The sequence below is a fragment of the Podarcis liolepis genome (genome assembly GCF_965112155.1).
Source record: "Podarcis liolepis genome assembly, chromosome: 1".
Lineage (NCBI taxonomy): Eukaryota > Metazoa > Chordata > Lepidosauria > Squamata > Lacertidae > Podarcis > Podarcis liolepis.
This window is the reverse complement of record NC_139554.1, coordinates 30,911,982-30,938,965: the sequence shown is the minus strand read 5'-3', so window position 1 is coordinate 30,938,965 and position 26,984 is coordinate 30,911,982. Positions and strand designations below refer to the sequence as shown.

General features: G+C 43.2%; 1 protein-coding gene across 5 annotated transcripts in view; it reads left to right on the top strand.

Annotated features, from left to right (window-relative positions):
• TTLL5 (tubulin tyrosine ligase like 5) overlaps nucleotides 1–23,802 on the top strand; it is a 109,969-nt gene extending 86,167 nt beyond the window's left edge. For 2 of the 5 annotated variants that reach the window (XM_083501148.1, XM_083501147.1), the window contains exons 32-36: nucleotides 1,098–1,296; nucleotides 8,630–8,850; nucleotides 17,527–17,612; nucleotides 19,131–19,256; nucleotides 23,203–23,802. In XM_083501148.1, the coding sequence (XP_083357274.1) occupies nucleotides 1,098–1,296; nucleotides 8,630–8,850; nucleotides 17,527–17,612; nucleotides 19,131–19,255 (631 nt within the window). In that variant the 3' untranslated portion in view covers nucleotide 19,256; nucleotides 23,203–23,802. The remainder of the gene's footprint in view (nucleotides 1–1,097; nucleotides 1,297–8,629; nucleotides 8,851–17,526; nucleotides 17,613–19,130; nucleotides 19,257–23,202) is intronic. The other 3 variants (XM_083501150.1, XM_083501149.1, XM_083501151.1) reach the window with 2 other exon arrangements.
• Nucleotides 23,803–26,984: the final 3,182 nt, after the last annotated feature.

The window sequence follows — 26,984 nt, the reverse complement described above, 5'->3', positions numbered from 1 at the left end:
GGATGCCATCTTCCCTTTTCTCAGAGAAAATAGGAATGTTTTACTTATGGTAAATGTCTGTTATTGAGGGGTAGGAAGGAGAGCAAACATTGATTGGCTGAGTTTGCCTCATCTTTCCAGAGACAGGCACACAAGGCCTTCTAGGTTGTAATTTTTATTTCTGTGCTTATTGAGAATTCTTTGTAGGCACCCAGTTGACACTGAATATATATTTTTTCTGGTTGTTGATATTATTACAGTATCCTAGAGTTCCTGTGCTTGGCGTGGGGGAAGAGGAGGACTCCTGCGAAAGAGTATTATGAATTATACATATCCCACATATCTCAAATGGCAACTTGCATTATCAAGCCATCAGGTGGAAGAGGAGAGCAGCAAATACTGTGGTTGTTGTTGTTGTTTAGTCGTTTAGTCGTGTCTGACTCTTCGTGACCCCATGGACCAGAGCACACCAGACACTCCTGTCTTCCACTGTCTCCCGCAGTTTGGTCAGACACATGTTTGTAGCTTCGAGAACACTATCCAACCATCTCGTCCTCTCTCGTCCCCTTCTTGTGCCCTCAATCTTTCCCAACATCAGGGTCTTTTCCAGGGAGTCTTCCAGTGGTACCTCGGGTTAAGTATTTAATTCGTTCCAGAGGTCCTTTCTTAACCTGAAACTGCTCTTAACCTGAAGCAACACTTTAGCTAATGGGGCATCTTGCTGCTGCCGCGCCGCCGGAGCACAATTTCTGTTCTCATCCTGAAGCAAAGTTCTTAACCCGAGGTACTATTTCTGGGTTAGCGGAGTCTGTAACCTGAAGTGTATGTAACCTGAAGCGTATGTAACCCGAGGTACCACTGTACAAGCTTTGGCTATTCATTGTGTGAGGGTGAAGTCCACAATAAACAAATGGCTGAAATTTGGTCCATTTTAGGACCACTAAAATAGCATGAATCATTTGGTGAAGGTGCCCCCCCCCCTTGTAGGAGCACTGTTCACTGGCAAAAACTCACATAGCTCCTTGAACAACAAGGGAGGTCTTTAGGGCTGCTCTCTCTCTTTATATGCAGGCTGATTAAAACGTAAAACTTTTAAAATGGAACCTTTCTCACTGCAGGACCCTGGAGACTGACAACTTTGCCTGGGAAGGAGATACAGAGAACTGCATACGCAGTAAATTGATAGGAGGCCAACCAGGGCTTCCCAGGGCCCCACCAAGTGCCGGCAGCTATCAGCTTCATTTTGCCCTGCAGCAGCTCCAACAGCAGAAGCTTCAGTCTCGGCAGCTTTTGGACCAGAGCCGAGCCCGGCACCAGGTAACTTAAGATGAGTGAGTCTGCTTGGAAGATCTATCATTGTTAGATTCCAAACCCATTCTGAATAGATCAGTGTTAAAAATAAAGCTAAATGCTGTAAATAAAGCACCCATACCCGATTTTGTTCAATTGCACAAATTATGCAGGTTTACGTAAATGCATTTTGATTTGCATAGCTACTTCCCTGTTTCTTCCAATCCCTACAAATTGCAAATGGCAACGGAGAGCTTTAAAGAGGAATGGGCCTGTGCAGAAAGCCACACCATCTGATCACAAGCATTTACAGGAAATGCCGCCTACAAACCTTTAGTCTTTTCTTCATCAGCAGAAGCCAAAATTTTAAAGAATCACAATCCAGGTTTTTTTGTGATTGTGTTATAATTACAGCCCCACAGACTTCTCTCAGACTTGAACTAATAATTTTAAGTGGATAAGGCCCAGAATGGAAGCAAATTAATAATCTCTCTCCATGTTTGCTTTTTCTGAAACAACATTCACTCAACTGCACATCTTACACGCTATTACTTAGCCTTGCTTTTATAAGCATATTTTCTAATCCCCTCTCCCATAAACCCATAAGCATTAGGTACACAAATAAGCTGAAGAATAACTTAATGGCACAGTTTCACAACGGATTCTGGAAAGCAAACATATAGAAAAGATCCCTTGTAGTTCAGCAGTCCCCGCTTGGTTGTTAGGACCCACTGTGTACTGTCCCTCCATTTGTACTCCCCTCTGTACTAGCAGAGCAGAAATAGTCGGCACATTTGTAATCTTTTATCCAAAGGGCTCCACGTGGGCAGTGCTCAGCTCAGGGTAGCCCTGTGAGCAAAGCTGTGTCTGTAAGGGGGTTGAAGGGGGCCGTGCTGCCTGGCTGATCCCTCTTCTAATTGCTGACATTGAGATGATGTTGTTCTTGGCTTGGGGCAAAGCCATTACTCAGGAGTTTCTGTTAAAGTGATTCTTTGTTAAACCTCTGCTTGCATCCCCCGCACTCCTCCTCCTTCCCTCCAAGCACAGCCGTTCAGAGTTGTAGTTACAGAGATCTTTGCCATGCCGCAGGCTCAGGCAACACTGAAGTTTCCATTATTGAAGAAAGGGGGTTGTTCAGTGGCAGAGGCTCTCACAGCACACACTGTAGGTTAATTTAGTCAAACATAAGATCAGTATAATTTAAATGTCGAAAAGCAACAAAATATAAATGATCTGGCTTTGCCCTTAGTAACCAGCGGGGGTTGCCATAAATCTACATGCTGACATCAGGCTGCAGCAAAAGTCCACATAGCCACTGCCACCATAACCTATTAATTTGTTATATGTACCGTTCAAGTTTCACAACTCATTAAGTAATAGTTTAGAACATGAATTGAATAATATAAAGAAGGACGTTATAATACATGTGTAATAGGTTTCGATGTACAAGACCAGAATTCATTCCCTCTTTGCCCATGGCCTTGTATAGCCCTGGGCAAGTAGCTTTTTCTTTAACCTCAGTTCTTTAAATTCTAAAATTGAAAACTTACCGTATTTTTTGCTCTATAAGACTCACCAGACCATAAGACGCACCTAGTTTTTGGAGGAGGAAAACAAGAAAAAAATATATTCTGAATCTCAGAAGCCAGAACAGCAAGAGGGATCGCTGCGCAGTGAAAGCAGCAATCCCTCTTGCTGTTCTGGCTTCTGGGATAGCTGCGCAGCCTGCATTCGCTCCATAAGACGCACGCACATTTCCCCTTACTTTTTAGGAGGGAAAAAGTGAGTCTTATAGAGCAAAAAATACGGTAATTATTGATGTCCCAGGATGGTTGTGAGAGCAAAACACATCATTTATATAGAAATTGGCAGATAAATGCTCTGTAAGTTATTAATAATGTTCAAGTATTAATTTCCTCTGCTTGGGTTTTAGGTGGGTCACGTTTGATAAATACATCTTTTTCTTTGTTTTTAGGCAGGTTCCCTTTCAGTTTTGTAGAGATGCCGATTATTTTCACTACTTTGTATTCCATTGTAACAATAGGGCTGCCATGTTGGCCACTGAAGTGTAGAGATTGTTCAAAGTTGCATTTCCTTGCTTTTGAATTATCTAAATCACAGATGGGGGACCTCAGGCCAGGGGATCAAATGCTTCCCTGCAGCACTCCCTCTTTGGCCCTTGGGACTCTCTCCAGAGCATATTTCCTCCCCAGTCACACCCCACTTCCCATGCTATACCGCTTATCAGCCCTGTTGGGCTGGAACGTGCCCCTTTGCTTGATAAAAATTATCCATCCTTGATTTAAATTGTTCAAACTGTGAGTCCTACATAAGCTCATTTCTCAGACTGTGTTTTTGATAATGTTGTTTGTATCATGAAAGATTTTTAGGTGAAGCATCCTGCTAAAAGAAAAAGGAAAATACTATGCACCAAAGCACACACTTTCCTGGCTCAGCTTCTGCTTTTGAACATAAAGCACAACAGCCATTCAATGAATACATGGAATTCTCTCTCTATTTCCCTTCTGATCACGCTCGATGTGCTTTTTCTTACTGCTGTCCTCATTCTTAACTTTCTTCTCATTCTTTAGTTTGTTCCTAGGGTGGTTTACGTTTGCTGTTTTCAGGGTCCTTTAGCCTTTGGTCCACAGTGCCATAACTTATTTTGGAAAGAACTTCAGTCATACACTTAGAAAAATCATGCCAGGAATGTATTTAATGTATTTTTAGTGTAACAGCTGAGAAGAAGGAGTGGGGGTTGGCTTTTCTGGCTCATAGCTTGGGAACTCCTGGTTCAATCCTTTCTTCAGTGTGTGTCCCTCCCTCCACTTTCCCCCTTCTTTCTTTTTTCCATTCCCTCTTTATTTCTTCTCATAAATCAGTGACCCTCAAAGAGAAGTTTCCCCCCATTTTGAGTTCTGTATAATGCCTAGGATATAAATCTCAAATGGAAGCAGTATCCATGCAATCCGACATGGAGAGTGTAAGTGAGAATTGTTGATTTGCATTCTTCAGACAGGGCTATTGGAAAACAGCGGGTTATCTGGCAGTGGGAGAGTCTGGGTTATATTGTAAAAGCTTGCTTTTGTTGCTGAGTTCTGCAAGAGCCCTTTGCAGAGGAAAGTTCCTCTGTGTTCTGCAGCCAACAGAATTGCTTCTGGTTGTTAGAGCACTTAGGATACTTCTGCATCAGAATGGCTCCTGTTGCAGGGGAACAGCAGTAACTCAGTTTCAGAGCACGTGCTTTTCACTCCAAGTCAGTGTAGACAGTACTGAACTAGATGGAGCAATGCCCACCTTGAGAGACTTCTAGGAAAAAAGCAATTAAGAAGTGACATGATAGAAGTTTGTAAAATTGTGCATGGCGTTGAGAAAGCGAATAGACTTTCATAACGCTAGAACTCACTGACATCCAATGAAGCTGAATGCTTGAAGATTCAAGACAGATTTTTAAAAAGTGTGGCGCATCGTTAAATGATAGAACTGGCTCCCACAGGAGGCAGTGATGGCCACCAGTCTGAATGACTTTAAAAGAGGATTGGACAAATTCATGGAGAAGAGGGCTGTGCTTTGCCTCCACAGTTGGACACCACAGGAGGAGAGAGTGCTCTTGTGTTCAAAGCCTGCTTGTGGGTTTCCCACAAACATCTGGTTGACCTCTGTTTTGAGAACAGGATGCTGGACTAGATGGGCCATTGGCCTGATCCAGCAGGCTTTTCTTATATAACTGCTTTGCCTCTGTGGCTGTGATGTTTCAATCAGTGCCAGAGTTCTGATGGCATTCAGGGGAAGAGTGAGGTAGTCCTGCTAAATGAAAAGAAAAGTGGAAGTACAGTGGTACCTTGGGTTACAGACGCTTCAGGTTACAGACTCCGCTAACCCAGAAATAGTACCTCGGGTTAAGAACTTTGCTTCAGGATGAGAACAGAACTTGTGCGGCGGTGGCGCGGCAGCAGCGGGAGGCCCCATTAGCTAAAGTGGTGCTTCAGGTTAAGAACAGTTTCAGGTTAAGAACGGACCTCCGGAACGAATGAAGTTCTTAACCCAAGGTACCACTGTATGAGTCCTCCTACTGGGCTAGGCATGCAGGGTCTTCAAGGCATTTTTCCTCTGGGGGGGAGGAGCTGCCCTGCCCTCTATACTAACTGGCAGAGCAAAGGCAAAAGGACCTCGTAAGGACAAAACTGAAGAATCGCAGGAAGAACAGCAGAATTCCACTGCAGAATTAAAGAGTACAAGAAGAGAGAAACAAGGACACTAAACATTATGTGCCATATGTAGGATGCTGGCAAAAGCTGTGACTAGCACACCCTAATCCAGAGAGCGGCCACACAGGAAGGAGAGGTGGGTGCAATGTGCTCCAACCCCACCTTCAAACAGAAATTCTGTTTTTTTTGCTGAATAGGTCTGGAGCCTATTCCTAAGGCAGATAGAAGAGACCAGTACCCCCCCTGAGCCAAGCGGACTTCCTCTATAAAGTCCTCCTATGGCAAAACCCTCTTGGAGGACTTTCCTGCCAAATGCTGCATCAACTGAGAAAAATTGTCTCTATTTTCTAGTGTTTTACAAAAGTGTGCAGTGAAGCCCAAGTAGACACCTTGCAGATATACAAAACAGGGGAACCCCTCTTGCAGGCAGTCAGAGTGGCGGCCCTCATCAAATAATGCACAGTTGTTTCCCAGGAGTGCGGTGGAGAAGGGGGCTGACCCAAAGCAACATGCAAGGGAACAGGAAGCCATAAGCTCAAATGGAGCACTGGCCAGGGCATATAGTACCCCGTTGAGATTCCAAGTGGGGAATCTATGAATGACCTTGGGAGACGAGCCAGCCACAGTTCTACTGGTTCACCTGCGTGTGGCAGCGGGGCTGCAGAGGAGGTGGTAGATCCAGACTCTGAGGAGCGGGCAGCAGCTGCTGATGGCACTGTGGTGGTGGTGGAGGCGGGCAGTGCTTTCCTTGGAGGCTGGATCTGCTGCCCCTGTAGATTCTGCCACCCAAGGTAGTTGCCTCATGTCACCTCATGGGTGGGCTCACGGTTCAAAAGTAAGCTTGTAGATCTATTACATTTTTATCTCACCCTTCCCCCAAAGGGTTCAGGGTAGCAAATGTGGTCCACCCCCTTCTCCTTAGAAGAGAGAATAGAAAAAACAGTCTAAAGTAAACTTAGAGCAGCCCAGAGTGGTTGGGGCAACCCAGTCTGATGAGCAGGGTACAAAAGAATATCATCATCATCATCATCATCATCATCATCACCATCACCATCATCATTTCCAAAGTGTGGTACTTAGACAACCAGTGGTCTGTGACATTCATTTAGCGCAGGATATTACAATTGCTAAACAACAGACAGAAAAATCATTAAGACCTGCAGCAATTTTCAATTGGTCCAGGGCCATGTGTGTGGAGTTTGTGGACAGCTGGCTTAGATTTTTTATTCTTTTCTAGAATTCTCAAGAAATATGGACTCAGCAGTTATAATGACTAATGCAAAAGGATTACAGATTTGACTGATTTCTGTCGGGAGCACAGGGAAAGCAGAAGGGTTGGGAAAAGGGCAAAGATTCAGAAGAGAGGACAGTGAAAGGCAGGTTACATTAAGATTTGATAGTGGTGGAAAGAATTTTTAACTCCACTCCATTGGTTGGAAGCAGGGAAGATTAATTCAAACGGCAGTATTTTCTATAGCCTGATGTACATAGAACTTACCACTCCAAGCTCAGATAGGGTAATTTATAAACAATTGGCATTTACAAATTAATTATTGGGAAGATTCCATTTGGCTGTCAGTTTCTATAGTCTCTGCCCATTATGTGTGTGTGGATAGTTAGGCCAAGAATATTTTCCAATATATTTCACATGAAAAATAACATAAATCAAAACAATACCAGTTCAACCCTATAACAACTTTAAATATGATACAATCCATGCTGCAGAATATCTGGCTCCCTCTGGATTGTTTTATTCAACAGCTAGTTGATTGTTTTCTTCAATTTTCTGGGCTGGCAAACTACTGTTTGCTGACCATGAAATACTAATTGTGTTAGCAGAAATCTGGTGTGTGTGCCCCCCTCCACTGAGATTGTTCAAGAGGAGCAGTAAGCAAACTAAATGTATCACTTTAGCCTTAGAGCAGGACTCTGATTTGTCAGTTTAAAAATGGTTGTGTTTGTACTTCATTTGGCATTCCTTAGAAGCTACAGATCTCTGACCTATTAAATATTGCTTGGGACAACTCATAGAATAATAGAATTTGTAGAGCTGGAAGGCACCATGAGGATCAAAAGTAATCTTTTGCCCAATGTGGGTCTTCAACCCACAACCCTGAGATTAAAAGTTTTGTGCTCTACTGTCTCAACTATCCCAGGCCCTGTTGATGGAGAAACATGGGCAGCAAACTAATAGTTCTGTACGTATCCGACTGTTTTTATGCCTGAATTGCTCTTGCGTCCTTCCCTCATTGCACCTGATCCATGGCCGATGAAAGCTTCTTTCTCATTTTTCTTCCCCATTTATCTGCGTCAAGATTTCCCCAGCTCTGGCTTCTTTTGCTGTGTGGTCAAACCTCTGACTTCACTTGCTGCTGTCTTGTTTGTAGAGTAGCTTCCCCTGGCTTCCTAACATACACTAAGGGGGCTCACAGTGGGATAGCTTTCTTTGAAGCTGAATCCAGAAGCTCAGGTCATTCTGTATGCTGGCTAGAGTGTAGAACAGCCAGGATTACAGCACACCAGAGAAACAAAAGCCTTTTGGATGTCTGCTGCCCCCAAGAAAAACAGTCCTGACCTTTCTTCAGCCTCTGACAGCCATGCTGTTAGAAGCTGCTTTGTTGACTCTTCCCACTGGGTGATATAACTCCTTGTCTGCATGCAATTAGAGAAGATGCAAAGGCAGCACGGAGCATTAATCTCGCAAACATCAGGAATCTTAAGGCTCTAAATATTGGAGAAGAGCATAAATTCAATTACGTTTTCATTGCACGGTGAACTATAGAACAAGGTGTTTGTAAAGTTAAAATAAAAAAAATCCTTCCTGTAGCACTTTAAAGACCAACTAAGTTAGTTCTTGGTATAAGCTTTCGTGTGCATGCACACTTCTTCAGATACGAATATCTGAAGAAGTGTGCATGCACACGAAAGCTTATACCAAGAACTAACTTAGTTGGTCTTTAAGGTGCTACAGGAAGGAATTTTTTTATTTTGACTATGGCAGACCAACACGGCTACCTATCTGTATTTGTAAAGTTAGTATTGCATCGTAAATTTCTAGTAGAAACGGTCTGGCGGGACACATAACGTCAGCTTCCTTACCTAGTTATAGAAGACAGATTAAATCTACGTTTCTTTCTTTCTTTTTTTGCTAGGCTCTGTTTGCTAACTTCCCAACATCCACCATCAGCTCTATGACCCTATCAACTAATTCTGGTGCCCACAGGACATCAAGTGCCATTTCTAGCAGCCAGAAGGTACCGAACCTGAATAAGGTGATGCCATCCCAGAGTGCATCTTCAAACTTGATCCCTAAGCCCCCAGCCAGCCATAGACAAGCAGTTATTAGGAAGGTGGCATCTCAGAGGATTTCCAAGTAAGTTTGTGTTCCTGAAACAGAAGTCGCTATTGAAAGATGTTGATGGAGAAACATGGGCAGTAAATGACTAACTTTTCCTTGGTTGGGGGTGGGGTGGGGGAGGTGTCCTGATTGTTTGATGTAACTGTATTAGCTAAATTTTAAGAACTTTTTTTTTCATTTGACGAAGGGGGGGGGGGAAAGAGTAACCTAAATACATTTCCGAGCACAATTCAAAGTGTTGGTGTTGACCTTTAAAGCCCTAAACGGCCTCGGCCCAGTATACCTGAAGGAGCATCTCCACCCCCATCGTTCTGCCCGGACGCTGAGGTCCAGCGCCGAGGGCCTTCTGGCGGTTCCCTCATTGCAAGAAGCAAAGCTACAGGGAACCAGGCAGAGGGCCTTCTCGGTAGTGGCGCCACCCTATGGAATGCCCTCCCACCAGATGTCAAAGAGATAAACAACTACCTGACATTCAGAAGACATCTTAAGGCAGCCCTGTTCAGGGAAGTTTTTAATGTGTGACATCTTAGTTTATTTTTGGTTTTTGTGGAAGCCGCCCAGAGTGGCTGGGGAAACCCAGCCAGATGGGCGGGGTACAAATAAATTGTTGTTGTTGTTGTTGTTGTTGTTGTTAAGATGAATTGCTATACACCAGTGATGGACAGACTTGGCCCTCCAGCTGTTTTGGGACTACAGTTCCTATCATCACTGACTACTGGTCCTGTTAGCTAGGGATGATGGGAGTTGTTGTCCCAAAACAGCTGGAGGCCAAGTTTGGTCATCGCTGCTATACACTATGGCAGCCTTTTTCAACCTTGGGTCCCCAGGTGTTGTTGGCCTACAACTCCCATCATCCCTAACCCACTGTTCCTACTAGCTTGGGATGATGGGAGTTGTAGTGCAACAACATCTGGGCACCTAAAGTTGAGAAAGGCTTTGCTATGGCATACAGCCAGGGTGGGGAATCTATTTCACCCCAAGGGCTTGATTCACACTTGACCAACCTTTTGGGAATCACAACATCACAAAACAAACATACACAAAATAAATTTGCATGCACCAAAAATGCAGAGAGACAGTGCACAAACACAGCAGGCATGCAGGGACACAGGGCCATGTACACACACACACACACACACACACACACACACACACACACAACATTTCCAGCCCTCCTCTCCAGGGGTGGAGGTGGCTAGCAAGATCCCTCTGCCTGCTCTTTAGACCAGGGGTCAGCAAACTTTTTAAGGAGGGGGCTGGTTCACCGCCCCTCAGACCTTGCAGCGGACCAAACTGCGCATGCTCACACACATGTGCACACATGCACGCGGTGGAGGGGGGGCTTCTCTCTCCCCCCTCCCCCTGCTTTCCTACCTCCTCTGCCGCTCCGCCTGCGGTTGGGAGCCGTTGGTGGTGGGCCAGTTTTCCCTTTCTGGGCCAGCTTTCCCAGGCGCCAGGCACAGGGCCAGCAGGCGCACCAAGCTCCAGCCGAAGCCCCGCGATGCGCCCGTGAAGATGCCCGCAGTGCGGCCATGGATGGATGGTGGGATGGTGGCGAGTCTGGGCTGCACCTCAGCACATGGGCAGCGAGGCTTTGGATTGGCTGGCAGCAATCAAAGCAAGCTCCCTTCCTCCACAGGGCGGGGAGCAGCCAGGAGGAGGGAGGAGGCACCGCCACGGTGTGTGTGAGGGAGGGAGGGGGGGAAAGGGTGCCCCCCCAAAAATTGCAAAAAAAATGGCTCAGCCTGAACGATCATGCCAATCCAAGCGGCGATTCCAAGACCGTCCACGGGCCGCATCCAGAGGGCAATTGGGCCTGATCCGGCCCATGGATCTGGCCTTAGTTTGCTGACCCCTGCTTTAGACAGTATCACTAAAGAACAGACAGGGATTCCCCCCCCCCTTCCAGGCTTACTACTATGTACCACAGTACTAAGTCTGGCGGTAGAGTAAAACTCAGCCTTGCTTCCTAGGCCCACTCCAACATTGGAGTGGGAATAGGCGGAAATTCTGTTTTTTAATATTAAAGAGCAGTCAGACCACTTATCTGCAATTTTAGCTCTATGGTGCTTAGTGCTAAAATCGGAAATAAGAGATCTGCCTGCCTGCTCTTTATTTCCAATCTCCATATGATTAGTAGGTGTGCAGGACACAGTGGGACAGACATGGCAGGCTGTCAAAAGTTCCCCACTTCTAGCATTCATCCTGCTAGGACCTCATTGCACACTTCACTTTCTGTGCATTGTTTCTTTGTCATGGATTTCTAATACATTAATTTTGAGCCAACAAAACTTTGCATTTCTGTATTGTGATGTATGCTTGTTCTGATCTTTATCTGTGTTTGAAAAAATGTGTAATTTAGCCATTATCCAGTATCATTCTTACTTGTATTTAATGCTACAAAGAAAGCTTTAAAAACAAATTATCTTAAATACATATAGAAGTGTATTCTTATCTCCCTGTACTGGTGATATGTTTTATTTCCTGCAGTGTGATAGACTGCTTTTGTAACTTCTGTAGACTCCTAACAAAAACCTTAACTGTTGATGTTTTAAATGTGAGAACAATTTCATATTGTATTGTCCTCAGTTTTTATTTTCAGTATAGTTTCTGGAGAGGTATTGAAATCATTGTTGCTTGTAAACTTGTCATCTTTCTATTTTTATGGAGGTCATTAAGTTGAAGTCTGACTTATCTTTCCTTGACCATTTTGTTATTTTGTGCTCCATCATGCTGCTTCTTGCTTGTCTCTTTCCTAGACTAAACAATCTCATTAATTCATTATTCTCAGTCTCTCATTATACAGAAGCCTCTCCAAGCTCCTCGTAAATTATATTATCTATCTTTGGAGATATTGAGTTGCATTATAAATCTTTATTGTTGTAAATTGTGATGTTGCTTCGCTTCCCCCAGTCTATAGGACTAGGCAGCCTTCACATCAGGTGAAATATGCGTAGCTGCAGTGATGGATGCATCAGTGTGCAGCATCCTATGAAGTAATAATGACCCATAGGGATGGAAGGACCATCCTGTTAAAGGGCTTCTTTAATCCTTAGAATGGTGCCTCCTCTGGAGCACATAAACACAGCCAGAAGGAGGAGCCACCAACGTTTCCTGACCAGCAATGCCTCACATGTCTATCAGCCAGGCCAAAATCTGTATTAAGAGCCCAACTCCTTAGAATAACCATTCTCCAGTGGTTTTTAAATTGTATGAATTTCCCTAAAATGCACAGTTGTATATACTTTGTATATCAGCATTTTTTGAACTTCAACTGCATTGCAAAAAGTGGCACAACACACCATCTGCTTAATAGCTGAGAGTTTTGAATTTGTTTGATCTGAAGGTAGACCAAAGAAAATCCTTCTCCATCCTTGCTGCCAGTTATGGTTGTTTGGAACCTTCTAGCACTTAAGCATACTAATATTTGGTAACCTGGTGTATCTAAGCCTCCATCCCAACCCCACACAATGTAAGTGTGTGTCTGCATGGCGTCTCTTGTAACAAGGTGTCTATGTAGCACAGATGTTGTTTGAAAAATACAAGAGACTAGGGGGAATTCCCAACAATGAACAGGTATGGCCACTGCCTTTTCTGTTTCATAGAAGTGTGTAAGATGGAGAACTGTGTTCACTGCCAAACATTGCAAATGATTCCTACGTGCCAACGTACTGTGAGTGCAAACAAGAGCCCAAAATTCCTTCCCTGACCGTCCAACTCTGAGATTAGTGCACTGCACAGAGCAGTGTCATTGTTCCTTTCTTTCTGGTTACAGGTTTTTAGATTATTGTTCCATTAGAAGGATTGCCCCTTCAATTTTTATACATTAACTTTCTTTTCACCTACCCTGATCCTCTGACATAAGATGGGCTACTAATTGATATATTTTTGAGACTAATCCTCCAGACACGTTTTAAAATGGGATCCAGGTGTTAGTTAAATTGGTCAGTTCAACTAGTACAGATAGCCATACCTGTTTCGATAGCCCTGTGCTGATAATAGCTTTTGTTTGTCTCTCCCCGTCCTGGGGGTGATGCATGTTAGTTCAGGTGACAAGCCTTTTCAGAGAGTTTGTCTGCCAAGCAGCAAGATGTGTGTTTGAAGATGCCGGTGTGCTGTACTCACATATTGGCAGGGAGAATGTTTATCCTTGTGAGATGGAATTGCAGCTCCTTGGACAGACTTGACTTTACTGCGTTCTTGTGGTTTCTGCTCTGTGACAGGCATAAGTGTGGGAAAACCGGAAAAAGCTCAGCATCGAAAATGCATAGAAGGGTGAAAAAAGTAAAAGATTCTTTTACAATTTCAGAGTGTAGTCCAATTACTGAAGGCTGCAAGGAGCCATTCCGGAAATACTTTCTGAGTTGCTGTTCAGACTCTAACATAAGTCTCCAAGTCTATTCTTGCAATTTGTGGGATCACATACTGACTTTTCTCAGTTACACGGAAATGAGAGCTCCCAATATATTCCGGAACAACTGGGGGAGTGACCACATCCAAACCTCTTTCACTGATCTGTGTGTCCTTTTGTATTGTCCAGTTTGTCTTTCTTACAGAATCAAGAGGGGGGGAAACCCAGCCCATGTTCTATATGCAAGAGAGATTCCCTTTTACTAAAAAAAAATTAAAATGAAAACTACTTCTTAGGTGCTTCAAGTCTTATGTTTTCCATTGTTCTTCAGCTGTTTAATACAGACCATTTGTTCTTTGTTGGTATTTCCAGCCTTTTGAACTCCACTGTCAAGAATTCCATTACATCTCATGAGAGAAAATGCTAAGAGATTTTATGTTTGGTGAAACCCCACCCCCCAAAAACCCCCATCCTTAACAGGAAGGGATTAAGTTCTAAACAAACTCAAACTTCAAGCTTTTAATCTACGTTTGTAGTATTTTTCCTCTGGTGTGAGGGAAGAATATGCTAAACTTCTGTGCAAGTTCCAGTGCTAGGTACTGAGATAAGCAAGAGAACATGCAGTTCAGAACAAGCTGTCTCAGGAGGTTGTGGAGCATATGTCTCCATGAAGCTTCTCAAGGAAAGGTTGAACCAAGATATTGGCCTACACGACTCCTTTGATCTGTTCATGTTATACCAATCTGTATTCTGGAGGACAAACTTACCTTTGTTGTGTTCTAGTCTTGGTAATTGCAACGCTCCTCTATGCACATTTACTTGCAAATAATTATTTGTGTTTAATGGAGGCCTACTCCCATGTAAAGGGATGCGGGTGGCGCTGTGGGTTAAACCACAGAGCCTAGGACTTGCCACTCAGAAGGTCGGTTGTTCGAATCCCCGCGACAGGGTGAGCTCCCATTGCTCGGTCCCTGCTCCTGCCGACCTAGCAGTTCGAAAGCACAAAGTGCAAGTAGATAAATAGGTACCGCTTCGGCAGGAAGGTAAACGGTGTTTCCGTGCGCTGCTCTCGTTCGCCAGAAGCAGCTTAGTCATGCTGGCCACATGACCCGGAAGCTGTATGCCTGCTCCCTCGGCCAATAAAGCGAGATGAGTGCCGCAACCCCAGAGTGGGCCACAACTGGACCTAATGGTCAGGAGTCCCTTTACCTTTATTCCCATGTAAATATGAGCAATGTTGGATATATATTTTTCTTTATCTTAAATCTGCTGCCTAATGTCTTGTCTTTTTGCCATTTCATCATAGGTATAATATGCTACAACCATTGAATCTCTTTTCAAAGATTTCTAGAGAAACTGTCTTTGAGCAATAAAGAAAACCTAAAATCTGTATTACATCTCTGAACCATCTCATTATTCCAGTCTCAGCTGGACCATATATGATCTTTAGAAGAAAAGAGAATTACTAGAGGTTTTTAAAAATTGCTGAATATGTGATGGATATCCTAAAGATGAATATTTCTAATTCAACAATATTTGAATAGCTTGAGAACCTCCTAGTTAGGACTCTTCCCCATTCCATCAACCCATGCATATTTTTCCCACTGAGGAAGGTAATAAGAACTAGACAAAGAAGGCTCATCTCTTGCTATATATATTTTGCATCACCTTCTAATTTGTAAGAGTGAATTGCTTTTTGTAAAAAATAGGAAACTCCCTAACATTATAAAGACATGCAACTTATGAATTAAAACTTTGGGGACTTTGGTGGATTGTTATAAATGTTTATTTATTGAAATAAATAATTCTATCATCATGTTGAGAAAAATACAAATTTACAGATAGTCCTGTGACACTAATATTCAAACTCACTGGATTTGTATTCATCATCAGGCTTCTAGGGTAGGGAGTTGATGCAACTCAGAGCTCATTCCTTGTCAGGATGGTGCCTCTCTCTAGATCAGTAGGCAGGCTCAATGTATGAGCAACCATCTCACCAAGAGAGAGGCTCTATCATCCTGATGTGCCCCAGGTGCTGAACAGCTGTTAGAAACCATGGGTGGTTTTTTGGACCTCTGGTATTTGATAAACATCTGTCTAGGCTCCTTGATGAACTTGGGGGGCAAATCTCTAGGAAACAGTTGTTGGAATCTAGACATCAATTCTTGATGAGATCCAGGTGCTTGCAATTACTGAAGTGCCAAGTTTGCCATTGAATTTAGGGTGAAACTGGTGTCATTAAACAATTTGGGAGCAGGTTATCTAAGGGGTCGCCTGGTAAGTGTGCTTCTCAGATGGGGTACTGCTGAGAGTTCTGCATGCCCTAGAGGTGCACTTCATTTTTACTAGAAACCAAGCTTTTAGTGTTGCTTCTCCAACCCCCTGGAATCAGCTGCCATTGGAATAGGACTTGGGCATGAACTTTGATTTAGACAAATGAGAAAGTGAGTGACGTGTGGAAGGAGGTAAAGAAAAGTGAAACAGCAAAAGGCTCACCATGGGTAGGAAGAGGAGTACTAAAGAGAGAGAGAGGAAAAAAAATCTGGAAATTAGGGGAAATGCAGCTGTCAGGAAATAAAGGAGGAGGCAGTGACCTATGATGAAGTGGAAGATCAGCAACTCCATTGGAAAGTATATGTTTATCTGCCAGCAGAACATCTGAAAGCATGTGGAATCAGAGGATATTAAATTAGTCCAAGCTTAGAGGTCAGAAATAGAGAAATACATCTGAGTCATCTGTGCAAAGATTGTAATTTTAAATATAGCAACTTATTAGGCTGAAAAAGAGGTAGAGGGTAGGGCTCAGAGATAGGAGTAGAAGGCAGTTATTAATGCAGCAGTGTTAATTCATAATGCTGCAGTGAGAAAAAATGTTATGCTTTTCACCCGACAAAATGCCTTGGGCTACTTCAGATTTTAATTTTCGGATGGAAAATGACCCAGCCTATGTCTAAGTTATGTCTGAATATGAATTTGATAATGGAACTTGTAGATCTTTTGAGCTGGGTCTGTAACTTCTTGTAGGGCTGTTTTTTTTTAAAAAAAGTAAAATACATAATCTACTACATTACATATGCATATATCAAGTTCTCATTACATCTGCAAAATAGCAAAGATACGGTCCAGTATCTTACAGTTTTCATACATTGAAAGTAATTTGACCCATCCATTCTGTCCCTACGCTGAATCTGTTTTATAACTGTATATATATTTTCATTTCTGCCACTTGTCAGACTGAAAGTATTTTTTTTTTTTTTAAGGCTGGAATATTTTATTCTCCGTGTCTACTGCATGCAGGTTTTTTGGTTTTTGTTTGCTTCCATGAATTAATTAATAAGGAAGAAAAGCACTGTGCAACCCACCCAAATGGAAGCCGCTTGCTTCACTTACTCTGTCTCTGTGTACTTCTATCTCTGCACCATTGTGTGTTAAGTTTATAGATGTATCGTCAGCCAAATGATGGGTGCTGCTTGAGCAGGGAATGGTCTTTAAGTTCTGAGGAAGACCCATGTTTTCAGCTTCTAACTAGGAAAATGGAAAAATCCTGACAGAGGCATTGCATGTGGCACCTTGCTGTCCGTCTTCTCGACATGTACTTGAGCTGTAATGAAAATGTGCCCCTTTCTGAATTCAATAACTGAATTGGTACATACAGCATTAATTGAAAATCTTTAAGTAGCCGGGTTACCCTTCACATTGCCTCATTTTTTCATGATTTGTTTGTTTTGATATTCACTGAACACAAGTCCTGGAAAAATGAAACATTCCTGGAACCGAAGCACTACTTCATGGAAGAACACCTGAATTGTACATAGGAAATTGATTATGGATTCTGCATGAATTATTTGAGAACTGAATCAGTTTTGAGTAGCCCAACCATCTCTGAATCTAGACTCCTCCAGATGTTTTGGACTCCATCTCCCATCGTCCTTGACCATGGATCATGGTCACTGGCGCTAGAAGTTGGGGTGCCCATTTATATGAACAGCACCAGGTTGGGGAAGGCTGAAGCCGCTCCTCTTTTTATCTGCTTCTATAACCGTGTTTTACTATGCTTTTGTCTTTTTAGTATACCAATTTTAAAAGATTAAGTAGCTTAGAAATGCTTTTTTAATGACTTAATTTAAAATAGACTGCATAGGTCTAGATGGGACAAAATTGTCTGATGTGGCATGAGGTTGATTTGTATGTTCCTGACAACTACACATTGATTATGCGAAGAAATAAACCTTTTGGTTCATCTGTTAACGGATACTAGAATGGCTTTACCCTTTAGAGATGTATTTTCCATCTCATACATGGGTTTGTGCTATCCTCTGATTCAGTGTTTTGTCTAGCAGGGCAACCTCCACAGAAGGGCATCTGAATGGATTCCAGAATAGCCTTAACAGTGCTAAATCCTGTGAGCCACTCACAAACTCCAAAGGTGAGAGAACTAAGGCATTGCAGCCAACCTTTTTTGGGTTTTCTGTTTGCATTTTACCTTGTCTGCCCTGACATGGATCATAGAATTGTAGAGTTGGAAGGGACCCAAAGGGTCATCTTGTCAACCCCCTGCAATACAGGAATCAGTTTTCAGCCATGACCTCAGTTAACATAAAATGTCATAAAATAGGGTTGCCATATTTCAAACAGTGAAAATCTGGACAGTTGTTGAGCTTTTTAGGCCAAAAATATATATTCATTTTTTTAGCTACTTTTTATGGCAGTCTTTAAGAAAATAGGGCCTATCCACTCCATGCTGCAGAAAAGGAGTAGTTCTTGCTTGTGCCAGGCATACGTCATGTTGGGCGGAACTTTTTCTGAATTTTTAACTGAGGAATGAAGAAAGCACTCAATAACATTTCCACTTTTAACTAAAGTGGGAGGAGTGTTTTCTTGTCCTGAATCCATATTAGTGCTAGAGCTACATTTCCCACCCCTGAAAAGCTCAAATACCAAAATGGAGCATCTCCAAGCCAACTTACTTTTTTCTGTCCTGCTGGTGAGTACGTTGAAATCCCCTTCACTATATGGAGTACACACTCAGCTTCTCATGGTGTTGCAGTTTGATTTCGCACCAGGTCATTGTCGTCTTTTCTGGAATTGGTGGGCGATAAGCCAAGTGGAGGGACGCGGGTGGCGCTGTGGGTTAAACCACTGAGCTTGCCAATCAGAAGGTTGGCGGTTCGAATCCCCGCAACTGGGTGAGCTCCCGTTGTTCAGTCCCTGCTCCTGCCAACCTAGCAGTTCGAAAGTACGTCAAAGTGCAAGTAGATCAATAGGTACCGCTCCGGCGGGAAGGTAAATGGCGTTTCCGTGCTCTGCTCTGGTTCGCCAGAAGCGGCTTAGTCATGCTGGCCACATGACCCGGAAGCTATATGCCGGCTCCCTCAGCCAATAAAGCGAGATGAGCGCCGCAACCCCAGAGTCAGCCATGACTGGACCTAATGGTCAGGGGTCCCTTTACAGTGGTGCCCCGCAAGACGAATGCCTCGCAAGACGGAAAACCTGCTAGACGAAAGGGTTTTCCGTTTTTGAGCTGCTTCGCAAGACGATTTTCCCTATGGGCTTGCTTTGCAAGACGAAAACGTCTTGCGAGTGTTCTGATTTTTTTCCGCTCCCCCCCCCCTTTTTCTAAGCCGCTAATAGCCTTTTAGCTGCTAATCCGCTAAACCTTTAATAGCCGCTAATAGCCTTTTAGCCGCTAATCCGCTAAGCCTTTAATAGCCGCTAAGCCTTTAATAGCCGCTAAACTGCTAATAGCGCTAATCCGCTAAGCCGCTAATAGGGTTGCTTCGCAAGACGAAAAAACCGCTAGACGAAGAGGCTCGCGGAACGGATTAATTTCGTCTTGCGAGGCACCAGTGTAACTTTACCTTTTAAGCCAAGTGGAAAAGAGGTTTTAGTACAAAGAAGCAGAGGAACCTGCCCCATGCTAAGCCGTTTTTTCCCCATTTTCCAGGTCTTTTGGAAGCTTCCCCCCACATTATTTTCGCCAGAACTAGACCTTTGTCCAGCCGATCCAGAGCCACTGATTCACTTGTAGGGCAGAGAAAGAAAAGGCCAGTGGAGGGAGGGCCAGCTTAAGGTAACAGAAGACTCATCTGCGCCTCCTTTCCTTCCATAATTGAGTAGAGTAAAAGGGGCATATCCCCCCGAGAACATGTGAGGGTGGGACTTTTTTTGAAAGGGAAAAGACTAGACACAATAAAGACCTGTAGCAAGTCTGTTCATAGTAATATGTCACTTGCCAGCATATTCTAAGAAATAAATAATGGATTCTATATGCTCTCGCTGTTTGAGCTAAGCAGCTGGACCCTCATATTTTTGCCACTCATGTACATGAATGCTTATGATTTTTGCATGTTTTTGCCCTTGTGTTACAGTCACATTTTCAACCATAACTCAGAATTTGCCAGTACCTTGAATTCTACAATTGTGCCTATAATATCTTTATTGATTAAGGCAGGGCTTTCAGCAATTTTCAGTTACCTTCACTGGTTTCTTCTCTGCTTTGCTTTCTTTTAAATCCATTTTCTGTGCACTTGCAGTACTCTGTTGAGTGCAGCCCCCTTCAAATGAATGGAAATTTTAATTGTAGCACTTGTTTTGCTTTCCAAGTCTTTCCCCAAAGTACTATTGGGTGGCAAAAACTCACCTCCCTGGGAGGCGCTTGGGACAATAAGTTCCCCTATGCAGGGTGGGCAGCCTCATAAAGAAGCTCCCTAGAAGGCAATGGAGAGAATCGTCTCTATGTGAGCAGGGACTGCTTTCTAAGGCGTCACCTGAGAAGTTTTCTCCCAATCGGATTTTAATCTGAGTTTGAGAAAAATATGGAGTGCTTTTGATTCTTGTATCTCTTTTTAGGCAAATGTTACTGAGCCCCTGAAGTTCATTTTCAGGGTGGAGCCTAGTGAATTTTGGCAGCATCTATAATCCTGACTATATCCAGGTTTTCCATCATCTATATTGTAGGTTTAGGTTCCCAGGGCTTCTATAATGTCAGAAGAGTTCTGTACATCGCCACTCTTAAGTATGCATTTTTTGTGTTGAAAACTCTGGCCCCCGAGAGCCTTGGCTCTTAGTTTCAGAAAGCTCCTCATTGTCAGCTATATCTTTAAATCCTTCAGCAGGAGCAGCTGGAAACAGGAATCCCTCCAATTTCTGCGCAGTGATGCATTCCTTCCTGCACAATAGTAATCCCTTTTAATTCCGTTCCTCATTTTCACCTTCCTGCCTCTCTTGCTTACCATAACTGACAGCATAAGTTGTCTTGAGTTTGAAACCTCCCTTCCAATGACATTTCAGGTGGGAGGCTGCAGAACTGGCTCTGTAACAATTTTTTGTGCATCAACTTTTCTTTCCAGTTGTGGGGAAAATAACTGGAGGATGAGTTTCAGTGGAATAATAGCATGAAGGTGAAAAGGTTAAGAAGCCCCTCTGCCCTTTGCCAGTTTTCCACTTCAGATTGCAGCCTCAGCAACTTCATAATGCAGAGAGAGAGAGAGAGAGAGCGCACAAATACCCCAGTGAAAAATGAACTATGGAACTGTATGTAACGCGTAATTCCATCCTTAGGTTTCCTTAGTAAGCAGTTACAGTTCTAAAATCAACCATCTTTCGCAATTGCAACTCTTCATTCAATGATCATATTTGCAGTTGAAGTTGATTGAATCCCAGCAAAGTTGAAAGCTGCTTTCTCGAGAGCATCTGGTGAATAATGTCAAACACTGTAGCCACCTTCCCCACTAAATCTGAGGGATGGTGCTTGCTTCTAATGAGTAACGAATAGATACTTTTAATCCTCAGCTGATGAGAATGACCTGCCCCTCGTACTTTGGGTCAGCCACTTTGTCTTTGTTTTACAAGAGGAAGAAGATGTTTCCTGTTATCTGCTGGTTTTATGCTACAAAGAGTCCAAATAATCCAAGTCTACAGAGTATTTCTCTGCTGTAGAAAACACTTTTGGAACTCTGGAATGAGAGAAAAAGTAGTGTGTCAAACCAGCTCCCTGAGTCGAGAGCAGAGTAGGATGAGTGATTTGAGATGGAATAATCTTGGACTATACCATTTCAGCCTGCAGATAAGGTTCATTGTTTTTAATGATTCCCTCCATTTTTTTCAACAAAACATAACACATGATAAGCTGGCACATTTGAGAGAGAAGCTTTGCATATCTCTCTTGATGATGTGTTTGTTTATGGCATGGGTGACAATTCATCTTGATCTTGTATATGTGATATTGAGCAAGGGAATTCCAGACCCACTCCTTCCTTGTACATTCCCCTGAACCCTCTGAAAAGCTTTTGCTCTTAAAAATTACTTACTATTTGATTGGGGCTGTTTGCCTCTCCTCCAACAACCTCCAAGCCTTCACAGAGGATTCTCTGACCCTCAGATGAGACTTTTGAAGGGGTGCAAGAGATGATAACATGGCGAAGAGGGCCAAGAATCCCCTTGCCCAAGAATCCCCTAGCATTGGATAAAAATCATTGCCATTTATGTTTAATAAATTGTATGATTTCCCCTTTCTTCATTTTTTTTTATACATGCCCTTCTTAAATCTTAGTTCATCTGTAAGCTCCTTAAGCAGCCACAGCAGTTTCTTTAGAGGCCTCCCACTTTTCTTTCTTGTTAGACTAGTCTGCATTTGGGCCTTCAATATTTCACCTTTAAGAAATTCCCATCCATCTTGGATTCCCTTCTCTAAGGTATTTCTGACCTTAGGATCACACCCAGTGGTTTCTTAAGCTGTTTGAAATCAGCCTTCTTAATCAAGCTCAGATAGTGGTTCTGTTATGCACAAAACATTTTTCATGCACGGCAATATTCCCAAAAGGTCACTCCTGTGATCAAAATATCAATGTAGGGCAAACCAACAAAAAGTTACATCTTTGGCTACTCATGAATCAGGCATAGAGCATCTGGAAATGATTAAGTATCTGTGTGTATTAAGATGCATTTTAATGTGTGTGGATATGGGGGAGTGTGTGTTCGGAGCTTGCAAAGCAAACTTGCAATGTGTGAAGTGGCCTTGGGATGTCCAGAACTGAGTAGGACGGGGGAAAGGCAAAGACTCATTCATTAGCTCAAACAGTTATTGCAATATAGCAGGGTTTAACGCCAGCAAAAAAGAAAGAGAACGTGAAAAAAATATGGTCACAAAATAGATTATTTCCATAGCAGACTTTAGTCACAGATATACATGTTTTTGCATACTAGTATTAAAGCAATGTGGGGTTGAAATAAAAGTTTTATCTTAACTCTAATGCTACTGTTACAAGGCCAATAATTTTTCTGTGATTGCTGGCATTTGTAGTATTCCTTAAGTTAAAGTATAAATGCTTGCCATACACAGAGGTGGAGTTAATAGCATGGGAATTCACTTAACTTGGTACTGTACCAAAAGTTTCTGTTCAGTGACCCAGCTTTTAATTTTTAATAGCTAATATGCTTGTTCTGTTGGATCAGGCATTGCTCACAAAGACTTCAATTCTGGCCCAGATATCATTCCAAATTCCATGGGTTTGTGTGATGCTTGACACTTAAGGAGACAGATTCATCTTTGTAAAATGCTGCTAATATTCTTAGTGCTACTCCAGGTAGGTTACACAGAGCAATCAAGTGATTTTAGTAAAACTTGCTACATGTGTAGCGCAAGTTATGAGAGACCATAGCTCAGTGGCATAGAGCAGCATCTCCTTTGCATGCGGAAGGTGGCAGCTTCAGTCTCTCAGGAAATAGCAGGTCCCTGTTTCCCTAGAGCAAGCTTGCACTTACTGTGAGAAGGCAGTCGTGTGATTGCTGATCCCTGACAATCATATAGACTATTCTAGAATAGCGGAGTATATTCTTCAGTCTGCACAGCAGGGATCAGAACCACCACAGCAGCATTTCCTCTGCCTGCAGCTAACACTATCTGGAATTATCCTGTCTGGTTTCATAACTTGTGTCAAGGAAGACTCCTGTACCCTGTGGCTCATGCACACATATCTCTGGAACCATTAACCAGCTTTCCTTTGTCTCCCTTTCAGCTCCCGGTTGCACTTACTTTCTGAAGTGAAGGATTAATCCTCAATAACGGGTGGACAAACAATCCAATGCGTCAGCATGCAAGGAGGAGATGAAGCAGGAATGAGTGCTCGTCATTCCACACTCCTGGCAACACCCAGATTGACAGCAAGACCTGGTCGCACACTCCAGAATTTTCCCCACTGAAAGGAGAGCAGAGCAGCCGAGTGTTTCTGGAAGAGCTGTTGGAGCCCTGACTTGAGGCTTTCTAGTTCCGCTGAGCTTTTGCTGCTTAAGCCTCAGGCCTTCCTTTGCATTCTATATCACATCTTCCATCAACTAGTCAAGCTTATGACTCACCTAAGACAGGAGCTCTTAATGGTGTCTGTATTATGTATCCTGAGGCCCAGGTTTCTCCATCCACTCAGTCATTTTGACTCACTTTGAGAACAATCAAGGTTCTCTATCAGGTACTGGGCAGCTTTCACCACCAGTGGCACAAGAAGCTGAAATGCTGACTTGACTATAGACACTTCTGCTGGCTGCTATCTTGAATTTTGACAGAAAGCCATAGAAATGCTCAGTCTGAATAAAGTCATTCATTTTGTTTGTTTAGCTTAAAATTTACATTTATTATGCTGGGTAAAAGTCCTTCCAATTAGTTGACATTTAATTTTACTCCAGTGGGAGGCTTTATTATTATTCATGCATTACGTTGATTTTCCCTTGCATTTCTTTACATTTCTTATGTTTCCGTGCTGAAGTTGTATTTCCAGAGCCCAGACTGATCCCACTAATAGGGTTCTGTCACTTCAGATCAGCTGCGTGAGCATGGAAACAGTACATTATTTATCATTTCCACACCATTCAGCATTCTAAGTGTTTTGCATTTGTCCTGTGAGGTAAGCTGGACTTGGAGAGAGTCTTGCAAACCAAACAAACATCTTACTCAGTCACAGAACAGGAGTTTGTCCCTGTTCATTTCTGCCCAAACTGGCCACTCTGTTCATTACACTGCCCTTACTACTTGCAAGCTTAACAGCAAAATCCTATGCCTGTCTTCTCAGGGTCACTCACTGTGTTCAGCGGGGCTTACTCTCAGGGAAGTTTACATAGGCTCACAGAGTAGTTTTGACACTGTTCAGTATTGAGGTTTCTTTCTAATTGTGATATTGTCTTTTCTTCTCCTGATGTTGACTTGAGAAAATCAGTTTGCAGTCCCCACCCAACATAACAGTCCACACTGTGTAGGAATCTTGCCATCCCAGGGAACTGCTTCCTTCATGCTAGAGCTACATTGTACCTGGACAGATAGTAGGGAAACACGTACTTAGGCTGACTCTTAGTGAATATTTTAGTACTGTCATGAATGTCTGGGGAGAAAAGGGCAGCATCACTCAAGTTTTAGCCTTATGACATTCATAAATTATTGTCTCCATCCCACATAAGGTTGGAGTTAGCCAAAGTTGTGGACTAAAATGCAGATGTTTCCTAAGTGGTTTGTCACATGGTAAACAAGCTGTTTTAAGTGCTAAATCTGGTCATGGTGAAGATCCCCTTGGAAGACATGCTGCTTACAGTACTATCCTTAGCAGCAGCCATGATGTGTGTGACCATAGTAGACACCTTCTGCACTGTGAACATTACTCATCAGCTCGTGTCTTCTGAGCTACTTACCTTTGGGCAGACAAGATCACCACAGCAGAGCCAAACATTCTCAAGGATGTAGAAGATGGCCTTTAAACCATTTTCTTATGAACCGATTTCTCCCTGGTCACAGCCTAGCTGACATCTCAGGCAATGGTGATCAATGTATTATGGCCAGACATAGGAACTGGCTACAAAGCTGAGGCATAGATACAGATTTGCAGATCAGGTTAGCAAGCACCCCAATCTCCAGCTCAATCCTCTTTGCAGATCCGTGGGAATTTGTCCTGGTAGAGACCCAAGGACAAAACGCAGGTTCAGCAAAGAAAAATGTTGAAAAACACACACCACGACTTGACATTCCTTTTGAATGACCAAGCAACCCTACAAGGTCTGACAGACCAATAGATTTAAGTGTAAGGGATCAAACACCAAACATGCAGAAAAAGGCTCATCCTAGTCATTGTCTGAACTTACCCTTGCCTAAAAGAAAAGAAAAAACGTCTCCAGTTGACATCAGGCAGCCATGTGTGCCATTAGAATCATAGAATTGTATAGTTGGAAGGGACTGCAAGGGTTGTCTAGTCCAACCCCTGCAATGCTGGAATCTTTTGCCCAACGTGGGGCTCAGACATATCCTGAAATTAAGAGTCTCATGCTTTACCAGTTGAGCTGTTCTGTCCATCATGGGCAACAAGCAGTTGCCTCCTTCAAGTTCATCTAGTGTCAGGCTCAAACAGTCATGGAGACATGGCTGAGATTGTGTCCTTTTGAGTTTGCCCAGAAGCAGAGGGACAATTTTCTGGTGTCACCAACCTCCAGAAAGCTACAATACATCAGCACTGGAAAAACAAGACTTCTGGAATCAATAGATCACATCCCAAATTGTTTATCCCTTGATGGTACAACTCATTGCTTATGATACTGAATGGGGCAGGGAAAGGTTTAGTTCTTCGTTATGCTGGGGGGTTCCAGACTAGGCCCAAGGCTCTGGAAAGGGTTGATGGTCCTGGGAAAAGGCTGAACAGAGTGACTCCACAATTTGCTGATAGAGAAAGGAGACTGAGGATAATGGGAATGGGCAAGTCTCTCGCCACGAACCATGCAATAAAAATGCAACATCAGCATGTGAAACCCAAAATGTGTATCGGCTAATCTATGCTGGTGGGGGAAATTGTCCTGGGCCGCTAATGTGTTTTCAATTAGTTTCTGCCCAGAAGGATAACATCTTGCTATTCGACAGCATTTGTTTTTCAAAGCGGGATCAGAATAAAAGGGGGGGAGGGGAGGACTGGAAAAATAATACGATTAAAATGCTGGCACACAAGTCCTCATAGGTACAGCATTAGTTCTCCCATTCCAAAAGGGTTCTCCCATTCCAAAAGACATCTTGCTTGCCCTTTAGAATTAAAATGTGCAACAAAGTTAGAACAAAACGAGAGCTGCTTGCTTCATCTGAGCATGATAACAGGTCAACGAGACCTAAAGAGAAATCAAAATGCCAAAAGTTAGGCAATGAGTGGGTAAGTATCCTCTTATCCAAGGATGAATTTCCCTGTCACAGGCACTCAGCCAAAGAAAGCCTGTATGATGGATTGACAGCAGCCCAGCTGCTCTAACTAGAGTTTTTCACATCCCTGTGAAAATAATGCTTGAAATTGTGAATTAAACCAAGTATGGTAGAGAACGAACAGCGATAGACTTGGGCTACAGGAGCTTGGTTGGGGTTTAATTGAAAGGGCCGCAGAGGCGATGGCACAGATCACTGTCCAAGTTCTAGAAAAAGTGCATCTCAACCTGGGTGAGCTCAAACTGCTTCCAGGGTAAGGGCGAAATGTGCTCCCCCTGCCCTTGAAGACTACCTATGACAAAACGTTATGGGGGGGGAGGAAGGTCCACATGGATTTTTATCACCAGTATTTATCTGGCTAAGGGTCAATTGAAACCGACCAGCAGCAGTTGCATGATGGGCTTAAAAAACAAGAAGCAACTTGGAGGCACACCCACCCACCCCAGTCCTTATCAGGGCCTTGGCGCTTTTGCTCACCTCCATGCTCCCAACTCTTGCCTGTCTGCATCAGCCATTAATATTGGGAAAAGCTTTTTCCAATCCAGGTTGCAGGTGTGGGAACCCTAGTCTGGCTCAGGACCACAGTGA